General features: G+C 33.6%; 1 protein-coding gene across 1 annotated transcript; it reads right to left on the reverse strand.

The window, feature by feature from the left end:
- Positions 1-10,936: 10,936 nt before the first annotated feature.
- On the reverse strand, positions 10,937-12,502 carry LOC149531510 (uncharacterized). Its single transcript, XM_089808354.1, has one exon. It carries the CDS (start codon positions 12,500-12,502, stop codon positions 10,937-10,939), a length of 1,566 nt encoding a protein of 521 aa, XP_089664480.1.
- Between the last annotated feature and the right edge of the window lie 2,768 nt (positions 12,503-15,270).

The following is a 15,270-nucleotide window of genomic DNA, read 5'->3' on the forward strand; positions in this document are numbered from 1 at the left end:
AGTTTGCACTCTACGAATGCACTAGTTGTCTACACTTAGAAGTTTGCATTTTATTTGAGCACATGGTGTCTACAACCTTAAGACTCATCTAGAAGGTTGGAGAAGACCCATGCTTGGTTGTCATGCTTATCTTCTAGTTGTTTCTAGAGACACTCTAGATGCATCTTAGAGGCCTTTAAATAGAGGCTCTCCTAGTGTGTTTGGACAAGCTTAATGGAAGCTACAAGCTTCAAGTTAAATGGAAGCTTCAAAGCTTACATGCATTGGAGAAGCTCTTATACTCATATGTTTCTACATGCTTATATGCTCCTTCTAGCACTTCTAGTCACTTGGAGGTTTTGGTTGGCTTGGATCTTGGAGGAATTGCGAATGATGGAGAAGGAAGAGATTTTCTATGGACGTCTAAGGCATGGCAGATTAGCATCAGTGTCCAGGAGCACTCGTGATAATCACATATTCTCTTTGCACTATTTCTCTTCTTGTCTTCATCATGTATATTATATGTGCCTGAATACTTTTTATGATTGAATCTGCAATTTGAAATTGGAATCTAGATATTTTATTGTTTGAGAAGAAAAAAATTAGAAAACCCTAGATCCAATTAAGAAGGAAATTAGATTTGAAACAGGTTTGGGTTCGATATAGAATCAAATTGAGAAATGATGATTTCAAAATTTATAGTTAAACCTGTTGGATGGATTAAAGGATATGTTTAGAAAACAATTATTTTAAAAGAAAAATTCTTAATTTAAGAAATTTGAAAGTCCTTTTTATTTGAAAGTTATATATATATATATATATCTGTGTGTTTTTTTAAAAAATATATATAATAACTGCATACATGTTGCAATAATGATGGATGGCAAACTGGGTATATATATATATATATATATATATATATATATATATATATATATATATATATATATATATATATATATATATATATATATATATATATATATATATATATATATACCTATACGAATATACATATATATATATACCTATACGAATATACATATATATATATATACATATACATATAGATATATATATATATACATATACATTTATATATATATACATATGTAAATCGCAGTCGAAATACTTTTTAAAAATTGAATCGCGTATGTTAAACAGCGTCTTTGAAAATGTTTTAAAAAAATGATTATATATTTTTGGGTGGCGGGGTTATCACCCACCGCACCCCACCTACCTTATTACCTCTAGCTGTACCAGTACTAATAACTGTGGGCTGCGCATTTTGTAATGGCATATTTTATTCATGCCTGTACTGCGTATGCAGTGTACGGCGATGAAAATGTTGCAAAGGCCGCACGACTTATTAAGTCGGCAGCTACATATATTCATATGAGCCGCAACGATTGTAATCGCTTGCTCTTTCTTGTAATGTATAATATTTAAATCGTATTACTTAGTGTAAATTTTATATTAAGTACTATTTAATATATATTAAATACTATTTAATATGTATTAAACACTATTTAATATATATAAAATATTTATAAGAAATGATGATTTATAAATGTTAATAAATTATTTTTAGATATTGTAATACTTATTAGTGAAGATTTAATAAATAATTATTAAATGATTTAAACTCTAATAAAATTTAATTAAGTAAGATTAAAATGACTAGGAAGGATCGTGGAACTATGTACATTATTAATCAACTTAGTTAATATGATTAAGTTATTGAGATTAATGTGAAATTGATTTAATAGAGATAAGATGAATTGTGGAAATTCTAGAGCATTATTTTAAAAGATAAGGGAGTTGTTAATATAGTTATTTAGCTTAAGAAGATTTCTAATAGTGATAATAGAACGAGTTTTAAATATTCAAGTTATCTATTATTTTGAGGTTCTCAATATTTTGTTAATAGAGAAGAGCGAATTTTTAATATTAAATACTTAATGTATATTCAATACTATTTAATATATATTAAATAATTAAGAGGCGGCAATTTATAAAAGTGTTTAATAATGATTATTAAGAGCCTTAGATTTTAATGATATTGGATTTAGATTTAAATAAGAATTATTATATTGACAAGTAGTCATAGTTACCTTATAACCTTATTATAATATAGCAACGGTTTGAATCATTAATACGTTTGAATTATTAAATAAAATAATTGTACACCTTAATTGTGCTAAGAAATAGTTAAATATTAACCAATGAAGTTTGTAAGGCTTCTTTAAGATCAATTAATAATAGTTTTTGATGAGTTTATTATTTATTAATGTTTGTTGGGTCTAACAAACTATTAATAAATAATGGTTTTAAAAGTTATCAATAAATTCGATTGGAGTTAATCTAGCGAAGATTATCTTATGAATAAAGTTTTGTAAAGATATTAGTTTTTGGATTTGAAGTATAATTGATATTCATTGAGTTGATATTATAACTATGATATTAATAATTAAGTTGTGCGATAGAGTCTTACTTGAAATGAATAATGATAATATGAATTTGTCAAGGGAATGTTGGTATTCTTTGAGAGATGACAAATGTGGTCACACGGAATTATTATTAAGATTCCCAATATAGCTTGTATTTAAATATTATCAAGATATTATTATTGAATTATTAATATGAATATTAGAGATTTGAATTATAGTTGACTTTTATCTTATAGAATTCTAGTTAGTTATTAGTCAACAGATATTAATTAGAACATTGCTCTGGTTATGCAATTATTAATTAAATCAATTAATGAGAGTTAATTAGATTTAATTAATAATTAAGTTATGTAATAGAGATTTATTTGATATAATTCTTTTAACGAGAGTGTAGATTATCTATATTGAAGTTGATAAGTCTTATGACTTGAATTATGACCTTAGATGTTATATGGTTGTCAATGATGATAACGATTAAATTAAAAGACTCAAACTTTATGTCATGCCCAAACTAGGAGGGCAAGAACACAACAAATTTTTTTTTTGATTTAAAATTCAACATGCTCTAAGTTTGATATGATTGAGATAGAAGCTTAGTACAGGTTCTTTACATTTCAATCCTAAGGTTTTAAACATGAGGATGATAACATCATTAAAATTTTAAAACTTTCGTTATTAGATTAATCTTGATAAAATTATGATATTACATTAACTTATAATGATATGCAGTAAAACTTACATAGATAACAATGTGCATGAACTCGGATCTCAAATTTCTTGCAATACCAAATGAATCAAACCTACATTAAGACTTATTTAAATAGCTAGTTAATCGATAAATTTAAACTATTTAATGGTTAAAACAGTAAGAGTACATTTAAAATTAAAACTAACTAAATTAGTACTTATAAAATTAACCCATAACTAAGTAACTAAAAATTATTAACGATTGACACAAGGAGTCTTTAATCAAAACATAGAATAACCTTAAAACTTTATTAAATAACTAATTATACTTTAACAATTTTAAAGTTTTATTGAAACTAACTATTAAAATAACAACATATAGAAAAGAAACTAGACTAAACTAATAAGTTAAAACAAAATTCAAATAACTAAAAAAAAACAAAGGTAACTATACTAATTAAACAACCAACTAATAAATACTAAACTATCTAAATTAATACTAATCATATTCTAAATTTCTAACTACATTTAAACTGAAATACAATTAAATCAAACACTACTAACTAAGCCTACCTACTTACTACACCTAACCACTAACCCTCCTGCCCTAAGATCTTACCTACACCCTAGCCCCTAACATCCACTTGGCTACAAGTCAAGTGGATGTGACCCCTCCCTACACCTCTCCCTAGGCCCCACGCAATCCCAAACCTGCACATCAAGGAGAAGGTACGTAGGGGAGACAAAGTCTAAAGTTTAAAACAAGCATTAACTTTCAACAACAATACCATCCCAAAGCTAAGCCAACGTCCAAATTCAAAGTCATGTCATGACATAGCTTTCTCCACCCCACTTTCCACATAGCCCAAGGTAAGGAAAACGCAACCCAAGAGGTGGGCAGGTGAACAGAGGTGAGCAAGGGAGTTTTAAGGAATGAAAGAGACCACCTTAATTTCCTTTCTCACCATAAATGCCACCTTCCCTAAACTGGCCGCTAGGAATGGAGAAGAATGGGGATGGGACAAGGTGGCAGGATGATGTCACCAACCCATCCCATCCACTTTGACTTGAGACAGACACTAAACCTTTTTAAAACAAGGCTAACTGACGTCCAAGACCAAGGATGGCAATGAATACATAAAGTTTTATGGGTGAAAGGAAAGATATTATGATGATAACCTTTTTTTTTATTTTAAATATACCTATTTATGCATTCGAAATTATGCACCCATGAGATTATCATAATATTTATTTGTTTCTTATATCATTTAGAAAAGAATCTGAGCAAGAATATGCTCTGTGGTCTTGGAAGGAAAGAAATTTCTCCTCATGTATTTTCCAGAGAGTTTTTACTCCTGGGAGTGCATTTTTTTTTGAAACAAAATTTTAACAAGGCATGGTCATGACATTTTATGCATTTCATTAATGTTACTAAGGATCAGAATAAATCTATTATTAACATTCTTCCTTAATACAAGTATTCCAATGCAAAGGAGTACATTAGGTATAGTCTCTCAATCTCTTATTTAAACATGTATGTTTTATATTGATTCTTCAAGGACATGGTATGAGTTCTAAATTTTTATTATTATTCTTATTGGTTTCAAGAATGCAACCTCTCAGTCCAATTGATCATATTTGAAGAACTTAGGAGGTGAATGATATTATACACATAATTTTTTTTAAAAAGGTGGTGGATTATTCTCATTCAAATTTGATTATAACCACCATGAAATTTATCAAAAAATGAAATATCTTTGATTTCGTAATATAGGGTTTGCTCTTGATTGATCTCATCATAATACTTATACATCATAATTGATACTCACTATATCAATTCAACCCTTCATTATCGTAATTAAAACTTGAACATTCATAAATCAAGACATTATCTATGATTCTATTCTCCCATATATATATATGCAAATTTATTTATTCTATTTTGATGAGCACTCATACAACTGAACATTATGATCAAATATTATGAGAACCAAATACACTCAACCATTACTTTATTGGCTAACCTGATTCAAAGGCTCAACCGGGAAAGAATCAGGAAGAAAACCTGGCTCAATCCCAATTTTTCAATAATTTTATCAAATTTTCTTCATAATCATAATCAAGGAGTTTGTAATGTTTTATGAATCTCATTTCAAGAACCATGGAGGAAACCAATATCTGATCGGGTGACAACCAAGCAGAACCAAGAAAACATCAAGCATGCATAATCATACATGGTTTACACAATAAGATTCACAATGAATCAAGACTAGGGAAAGGTGGATTCTTCCAATAGGAGAAGTCAAGCACAACACCCATTCAGATGCCCAATCAGGGCTAATAACCAAGAACTTCCATTCTTCCATTTAAACTTGCCATACTCATACCAGGTTTGTGCTGACGGGTAAGGGCCCATAAGACCCTACCCTTTATCCCTCTTCTCATCCTGAGAAGAGACTCTACACAGGTTGGAGTCTAACTAAATAGACCTTTACCAAAATTGGTCACTTCTACCCTCTCCAAGGGTGAGTAATACCAAAACACCCATGTAAGGAAAACTCAAAAAAAATGCAAACATAAACAAGGAAGGAAAACAACCAAAAAGACATGGTTTTCAAATCTTCCCACATACCCACAACCATACAACAGTGAAGCAACAACAAGATAAAATGAACATGAAACCAAACATAAAATATGAATAAGGGAGATGAGAATTTCCTACCTTCACAAAGAGGTAATGGAAATGAACAAGTTTGAGTAGAGTATCCCTTTCCTTCCTCAAGCTTCAAGAAAATATTCTCTAAAAGTAGAGATTGGGTAACAACCCACTAGTCCAAGGAAGGCCTCCAAATAAGCCTCCAACTCAACCACCCAAAAGGAGCAATAACTATTTTCACCCACTAGCCACCCTAGAAACTCCTAACTCAACCTACACTATGGTTAAACCCCAAGTGGAGATGAGGTGAGGTAACTCAAGATACCCATGATCAATTTTCGCACAAAGGCAAAAAGGGACTTTTTGAGTGACCTGAAAAGTCAAAGCAAGGGGCTTAGGGGTTGGAAAAGACCCCTAACCCATACCCATACCCTAAGGTTAGAAAAAAAACAAGTTTTAAATCCTTAAGAGGAGGTTTAGAGTCAAATAAAATCTAGGAATAAAATAGGTCCAACTTACTATTCTAACTTAAACCAACTTGGTCCCAAGGTTAAACAGTTAACCCTAACAGCACACCGACGCACATAAACATTTTACGAGTGTCAAGCGACACTAAAAGAACATAATTACGAATAGTAACATCCACTGAACAAGGAAAATGCATACATACTTCTCACAATACAAAAATGTGAATTACGAACAACAAGGTTTTCAAGTTTAGCACATGGAGATCAGTTATGTTCCTCTGTAGAGTTTCTTAGCTAAATATCTGCACACTCATTGCACACATCAGTAGTCCTGTAAAATCATATGTACATAAATGTATACGTATACATATACATGAAACATTATATGACAATCATCAAATATATCTGAAAATAACATCACACAACAAGAAATAATAAAATATATTCTAAGCATCAGATAATGTCTCGACATCTCGAGTCGTGAATAGGGTATGTGCAGGATCATGGTGTACCAAACTATGGCCTTAAGTGGCAGTGAAAAACTAGCAAATCAGGGTTATGTCAACTTGACACATAATTTTAAAGTGGTTCTGTACTTTATATCAAAAATTTGTAAGAAAATAATCTGTAGGAAATTGAATTTAGTTTCTAAAATACAAGGCCTTAGCTGGAGAAAAAATTATTTTATTGGTCAAAAGATTGGATTTTAATGCAGTACTACAAAAATTTCAGGGCAAAAATAAAAAGTAGGTGTATGTCTGACCACCTTAATCATAATCAAATGATAATATTTTTAAATATAATTTTAGATATAAAAAGTAGACTCATGCCTAGATGTGACGCATATTTTTGGCAATTTTTATTCCAAATAAATAATTAATTATGAATTTTCTACTATACTATTTTCAGAATTAAAAAACTCTCTTGTCTAACCACCTTAACTAGTTAAGAAAAAAATCAAAATTAAGTTTTTCATTTTTTTTTCTTATACTAGTCAAAGCATAGAATGTGACGCATCTTTTGGATTTCACAAATCTTATATGGTTTGAAAGTTATAGCTATTTTTCAACTAGTATGTCAATCAACACTTTGTAGCTAACTCCATTAGAAAATAAGTAATAATTACTTACTGAAATCGTAATTTGACAAAACTTACATTTATGAAAAACTAAGAACATTCTTAAGAAACCCTTTTCATTACATCAAATTTTGGTTTAAAAAAAGTCATCAGCTACATGCTTGAAGTAAAAAACACATAAGAACATGTCAAAAACACACTTTCAGGATGTTTTAAAGATGACCATATAAGGTTGGTATTGAAAGATATAGTAGGAATTATAAAGGTATTAATTGTTTTCATTTAGTATCAGGATGGGTGGGAAAAAAGTGGGAATAGATTTTGAAATTCTTTGAGGTATTTCAGAACTACATATTTTTTAGATCGCCACTTTTTGGCACACCATGATCCTGCACATACTCAATAACAAAATAAGGGTAATGTATCACTATGCTACAATGGGTCGGGGCGAGGCCTCACACTTTAGTAATACTTAATTAAGTTTTTAATTGAGAACTATTAGAATGATAAAAGGTCAAGGATTATGAACCGATGTTAATTAATCATTCTAATAAAGTTATAATCTCTTATTCAAAGAATGATAATTGGTCCTCTTATAACAAATAATGATCTTAGAAAAGTTGAAAGGTTAATCAATTAGAATATGGATAATGGTTAAATATAGAAGACAACTTAATTAAAGGTCAATGATGATCAGTTTAGTGGTCAATACCAGGGCAACTTAATTTTACTCAAATTAAATCTATTACCTCTCTTTAATTTGAAAATCTCCTTTTATTACTGAACTTCACCTTTAATCCTAACCGTTGATTGAAATCGATCTCAACCATTGATGAATTCCAAGAATGTCTATTTAAGAGATCCTCATCTCTTCATTTTGAAAGGTTGAATGTGAACTTGTATCGAATTGTTGCTGGAATTCATACTCACATTTGCTCATATTCACATACGCAAAGATCAAGTTTGACCAAAAGTTGACCAGATTTAACCATAGTTGACTTGAATTGACTAGTTTCGAAAAGAATTTTGAAATAATTAAATGAAATTATTTAATTAAATGGAGTACTTACTTCTAATTAATTAAACAAAGTTATTTAATTAAATGAGAAGCCATTACTAATTAATTAAATGAAGGTATTTAATTAAATAAGAAAAGTGTCTCTAATTAATTAAAGATTATTTAATTAAATAGAAAAAGTAATTATGAGAGCATATCTCATTTTATTAAATTAAATATATCAACAAAATCTCTTTTCAGTTCAAAAAGGAAAATTTCCAGTTCACTATTGATCAAAAATGAGTTAAATGATTTAACTCCTTTTTCTACTCAAATTGAATCAGTTAACTCTTTATTTTACTCAAATTAAATCTGTTAACTCCCTTTAATTTGGAAATCTCCCTTTATGACTGAACTTCACCTTTAATCCTGACTGTTGATTGAAATCGATCTCAACCGTTGATGAATTCCAGGAAAGTCTATTTAAGAGACCCTCATCTCTTCATTTTGAAAGGTTGAATGAGAATTTGCAATGAATTGTTGCTGGAATTCATAATCACATTTGCTCATATTCACATACGCAACGATCAAGTTTGACCAAAAGTTGACCAGATTTAACCACGGTTGACTTGAGTTGACTAGTTTCAAAAAAAATTTAAAATAATTAAATGAAATTATTTAATTAAATGGAGTACTTACTTCTAATTAATTAAACAATTTATTTAATTAAATGAGAAGCCATTCTTAATTAATTAAATGAAGTTATTTAATTAAATAAGAAAAGTGTCTCTAGCGAATTAAAGATTATTTAATTAAATAGAAAAAGTAATTATGAGAGCATATCTCATTTTATTAAATTAAATATCTCAACAAAATCTCTCTTCACTTCAAAAAGGGAAATTTCCAATTTACTATTGATCAAAAATGAGTTAAATCAGTTAACTCCTTTTTCTACTCGAATTGAATCAGTTAACTCCTTATTTTACTCAAATAAAATCTATTAACTCCCTTTAATTTGAAAATCTCCCTTTATGAGTGAACTTCACCTTTAATCCTGACCGTTGATTGAAATCAATCTCAACTGTTGATGAATTCCAGGAAAGTCTATTTAAAAGACCCTCAACTCTTCATTTTGAAAGGTTGAATGAGAATTTGCATCGAATTGTTGCTGAAATTCATACTCACATTTGCTCATATTCACATACACAAAGATCAAGTTTGACCAAAGGTTGACCAAATTTAACCACGGTTGACTTGAGTTGACAAGTTTTGAAAAGAATTTTAAAATAATTAAACGAAATTATTTAATTAAATGGAGTACTTACTTCTAATTAATTAAACAAAGTTATTTAATTAAATGAGAAGCCATTCCTAATTAATTAAATGAAGTTATTTAATTAAATAAGAAAAGTGTCTCTAATTAATTAAAGATTATTTAATTAAATAGAAAAAGTAATTATGAGAGCATATCTCATTTTATTAAATTAAATATCTCAACAAAATCTCTCTTCAATTCAAAAAGGGAAATTTCCAGTTCACTATTGATCAAAAATGAGTTAAATCAGTTAACTCCTTTTTCTAATCAAATTGAATCAATTAACTCCTTATTTTACTCAAATTAAATCTGTTAACTCTCTTTAATTTGGAAATCTCTCTTTACGACTGAACTTCACCTTTAATCCTGATTGTTGATTGAAATCGATCTCAACCGTTGATAAATTCTAGGAAAGTCTATTTAAGAGACCCTCATCTCTTCATTTTAAAAGGTTGAATGAGAATTTACATCGAATTGTTGCTAGACTTCATACTCACATTTTCTCATATTCACATACGCAAAGATCAAGTTTGTCCAAAAGTTGATCAGATTTAACCAAAGTTGACTTGCATTGACTAATGATGATGTTGCTTCTGGATTCGATTGTGTAAGTTTTTTTATCATCAATGTTTTGGATCACACTCTGTGATCCATCATCAGGATGAGAGAAGGAAGTAAAAAAGTATGCAGACTAGCCAAGCCAAGCAGAATAAAAAGAAAGAAGAGAGGGGGAGGAGCACACAACACGAGGCAGAGAAAGAAAGATATTTTTTTAAAAAGTGGGGGGACAAGAGAAGAAAAAAACAACAAGATAGAAGAAACAAAAGAAAGAGGGAAGAGTAGAGATCTATAGCAATAATTTTTAAGAGAGAATTAAAAGATTAAAAATATTAAAAATAAAAATAATAAAAATAAACATAAATAATTGAAAAATAAATTAAATCAATCTAAAAATAAAAATAAAAATAAAAGAACCAAATGTATATATATATATATTTATAAAGGAGAGATCGCAAAAGAACACGAGACCAACTCGAAACACGGGACAAAGTAAATGAAAGCAAAAAATAAGAACATAAAAACCATAAAAATACAAAATATTAAAAATAATGAATAAATTAATAAAATTAAAAAATTTAGAAAAATAATAAAATTAGAAGACCAACAACATAAAGAGAAGCAAGCCGCACGCGAAAAGAAACAACCAAGAGATAGAAAAGAAGAGGACAAAAAGGAAGAAACAAAGAAAAAACAAGACAAAGAAGAGCCAACGAACAAGGACACCAAACCACAGACAGGGGAGGGGGCTATCCATGCTGTTGCCGGCAATCGAGCAAGCGAAGCAAAGGTTGCCACGAGGGGTTCAAGGACCACCCATCATCTCGATTAAGGTTGAGGGGGTGGTGGCTAATTTCAATGGCTTCTTTGAGCTTTCTCTTGAAATAATTGCTCTCTTTGCAAAGGATTTGTGCTTGCTCCAAACAAATGTGATGTTTGGTGGTGACAGAGTGCTCTGCTAAGGCCGATTTTTGGACCCTATCATGCATGATGTCTGCCCCGTGCTCACGTATCCTGGTCCGAAAAGAACGACCAGTTTCTCCAATGTAGGGGGTGCCACATGAGCACACAATCTTGTAGACTCCTGAGTCAAGAAATGAGTCTTTGGAGTCCTTGAGCTGTGGGACAAGATTACTTAACTTTGAAAGGGGTTTAAAAGCAACTCGGAGGCCCCTTTTTGTTAAGATTTTGGCAATCTTTTGGGAGATGCCATCCACAAAAGGAATGGAAACATGCAGAGTGGGGAGGTTCACGGACGGGGAAGGCCTAGAGCAAGAAAGGAAGAAGGATTTGGCCTGGTGAAGAGCCCTAGAAATTTGCTTGCACGGATATCCATTCAAGGAGAAGACCTGACGAAGATGAGATAACTCACTATCTAAGTGTTCTTCATCACATATTCTGAAGGCTCTCAAGGCAAGGGTTCTAAGGATGTTGGCTTTATGGCTGGGGTGGTGGTGGGAAGAGGAGTGGAGATATAAGTCAGTGTGGGTGGATTTACGATAAACCTGCCTACCAAAGGTGCCATCCCGCTTCCTGATGAGAAGAACATCAAGAAAGGATAAGCGGTTGTCTGACTCTAGCTCCATGGTAAACGATATGCCAGGGACCAAGTTGTTGATGTGCTTGTGAAACTCCTCAAGTTTTTCAAGCCCATGTGGCCAACACACATTGGTGTCATCTACATATCGTTTCCACCATCTAGGTTTCAGGGGAAAGGAGTGGATGGCAGTCTCCTCAAAATGTTCCATGAAGAGGTTCGCTATGATCGGAGAGAGAGGGGAACCCATGGCAACCCCTTCCACTTGCTCATAGATAACATTTTGGAAGGAGAAAAACGTGGATCTTAGACAGAATTCAACCAAGTCTGCCATCTCATCACCAATCTTGTTCTTTACAATAAGAACAGACTCCTGAATAGGGACTTTGGTGAAGAGGGAGACCACATCAAAGCTTACCATGATGTCATCCTGTTCAGCCTTGCAGTCCCTAACAAATTGGACAAAATGCGAAGAATCCTTGATGAAAGAGTTGGAATTTCCAATCAAGGGGGAAATTAACTTGGCAAGGTGGGAGGCAAGGAGAAAAGTAGGTGACCCAATAGTGTCCACAATGGGTCTCAGAGGTATGCCTCCTTTGTGGATTTTAGGGACCCCATAAATACGGGGGGTCACTTCTTTGGATGGAACCAATTTTTTCTTTGTGGTCTCATCAAAGGAGGAATTGAGAACCAAGGCTTTGACTCTCTTCAGGATCTTGGGGCACGGATTGCGAGAGAGAGTGCGATAGCTGCTGGTGTCAGTGAGAAAGTCACACATTTTTTAATTTTATTAATTTATTCATTATTTTTAATATTTTGTATTTTTATGGTTTTTATGTTCTTATTTTTTGCTTTCATTTACTTTGTCCCATGTTTCGAGTTGGTCTCGTGTTCTTTTGCGATCTCTCCTTTATAAATATATATATATACATTTGGTTCTTTTATTTTTATTTTTATTTTTAGATTGATTTAATTTATTTTTCAATTATTTATGTTTATTTTTATTATTTTTATTTTTAATATTTTTAATCTTTTAATTCTCTCTTAAAAATTATTGCTATAGATCTCTACTCTTCCCTCTTTCTTTTGTTTCTTCTATCTTGTTGTTTTTTTCTTCTCTTGTCCCCCCACTTTTTAAAAAAATTTCTTTCTCTTCATTTCTTTCTTTCTCTGCCTCGTGTTGTGTGCTCCTCCCCCTCTCTTCTTTCTTTTTATTCTGCTTGGCTTGGCTAGTCTGCATACTTTTTTACTTCCTTCTCTCATCCTGATGATGGATCACAGAGTGTGATCCGAAACGTTGATGATAAAAAAACTTACACAATCGAATCCAGAAGCAACATCATCATTAACAATGGATTGTGGAAACTTGATATTATTAATTGATACCCTTCATGGGAGGGAACTTTGTTTCAAATCTAAGCAATTTTAGATGTTAAGGATCAAGCTTATGAAGAAAATTGCAGACTTAGCCTTCCTCAAGCGTTGCAGAGATTGTCGTGTTATTCCTTGTTTTGTCAAAGTTAGCCATTATCTTCGCAGCATGCACACCAAACCTATCTTCCTCCAGGCTGAACTCGCTCTCCTTCGTTCAATCATTCAATCTACCAGGCGAGTTATTGATCGGTTCAATGCTAGGTTGCTGCCTCTCCACTTAGAGCTGGCCTCTTCCTTGAGACCAGATCTTTGGATTCGTTTGGACACCTCTTCCTTTGGCAGTGCGTTGGGTCATTATGAAGAGTCCATCAGAAGGCAAAAGAAAAAAATTTTGGCTCTTCGATATAAGTTCCGGCATCGGGGTGGGTTCTCTTCTGTCCTTGGCCATGTCTCGGTATGCAGGCCTGTGGAACATCCCGGCAGTAGTGCTCTTGGGCCCGCGTCCTCTCTTGCTTCGGCCAATCTCCTGTCTTCTTCTCCAGTGGTCGGCGTCATCCCTCCGAGTAGTGGGGTTCAACAATTTTCAGGGTCCTCCTCTGGTTTTGTTCACGCAGCAGACAAGATTTTATCCAGCGAACAGAACCGATCTTCTGGTTGTTCCTCAGGGCATGAAGCATTCAATGTGGTGGGTGTGGAAGCCCCTGCGCTGTCTTCTTCCTCCTCTTCGTCGCAGACTGAACCATTGACTGGTGCTGGAGCTCGATACAACCCGGGTGCAATTGGCTCGCAATCTGCTATCACCCTACGTTCTAGCTCTCGCAACAGCTCCTTGCCTAGGTGCTCAGGTACGTCTTCTTGCTGTCCTCTTTCGTGTAATGTGCCTGCGCAGTCCTTCCTTTATTGCTCTTCGACGGTTAGCTGGCAGTCTTCTCTTCCTGTCCCCCCTCTGATTGACCCTTGTCTTATCAGTGGCAGCCCCGAGATCCATCCTGCTCAGCTCAACCCCTCGTCTTTGGGTCCCCTTGACTCCTCTGACACCGGTGGAGGACCCTCCATATCTCGACCCATTGGGGTCTGTGCTAGTGGGACGTCCCCCATATTGCCATCCAATGGAGTATTGGTGGCGTCTTCTTCTACCACTATCCTCTCACCTCGGGTCAAGTATGGCCTTGGTGTAGCTTCTCCTTGCCCTTGTCCTCTCGCTCGCCCCTTCCTCCTCCGTTCTCCCTTATCTAATCATGCGGTACGGGATTGGGAAAACAAGTTGGTTGTCAACCTGTCCTCTGCTGTCTTAGACCCTCTTTCTTTTAATTTCTTAAAGTGGGGTCTTAATTTCTCTTGCTCCCCTCGGGTCATCCCTCACTTGCAGTTCCTCATTGAGATCGAGAATACTATTCGCTCTCTTTCAAATGATGAGGCAGAAGCTGTTAGGCAAGATTGTGCGGTCGCCCTTAGGCATGCCAAACCACCGAAACCCAATTTGCCTAGTGGAGAAATGCGTGCCTTTAAAAGTCTTGTCAAGGATAATGACATCATTATCACCAAAGTTGATAAAGGTAATGCTACTGTCATCATGGACCGACAAGACTATGTCGCCAAAATGTGTGACTTGCTCGCTGACACCAGCAGCTATCGCACTCTCTCTCGCAATCCGTGCCCTAAGATCCTGAAGAGAGTCAAAGCCTTGGTTCTCAATTCCTCCTTTGATGAGACCACAAAGAAAAAATTGGTTCCATCCAAAGAAGTGACCCCCCGTATTTATGGGGTCCCTAAAATCCACAAAGGAGGCATACCTCTGAGACCCATTGTGGACACTATTGGGTCACCTACTTTTCTCCTTGCCTCCCACCTTGCCAAGTTAATTTCCCCCTTGATTGGAAATTCCAACTCTTTCATCAAGGATTCTTCGCATTTCATCCAATTTGTTAGGGACTGCAAGGCTGAACAGGATGACATCATGGTAAGCTTTGATGTGGTCTCCCTCTTCACCAAAGTCCCTATTCAGGAGTCTGTTCTTATTGTAAAGAACAAGATTGGTGATGAGATGGCAGACTTGGTTGAATTTTGTCTAAGATCCATGTTTTTCTCCTTCCAAAATGTTATCTATGAGCAAGTGGAAGGGGTTGCCATGGGTTCCCCTCTCTCTCCAATCATAGCGAACCTCTTCATGGA

Source organism: Cupressus sempervirens, chromosome 11 (assembly GCF_028749045.1).
Source record: "Cupressus sempervirens isolate cs-2001-9-10 chromosome 11, ASM2874904v1, whole genome shotgun sequence".
Classification (NCBI taxonomy): Eukaryota; Viridiplantae; Streptophyta; class Pinopsida; order Cupressales; family Cupressaceae; genus Cupressus; species Cupressus sempervirens.

Coding starts and splice junctions, on each gene's coding strand:
- LOC149531510 (XM_089808354.1), bottom strand. CDS start 12,502: ATGTGTGACTTTCTCACTGACACCAGCAGCTATCGCACTCTCTCTCGC.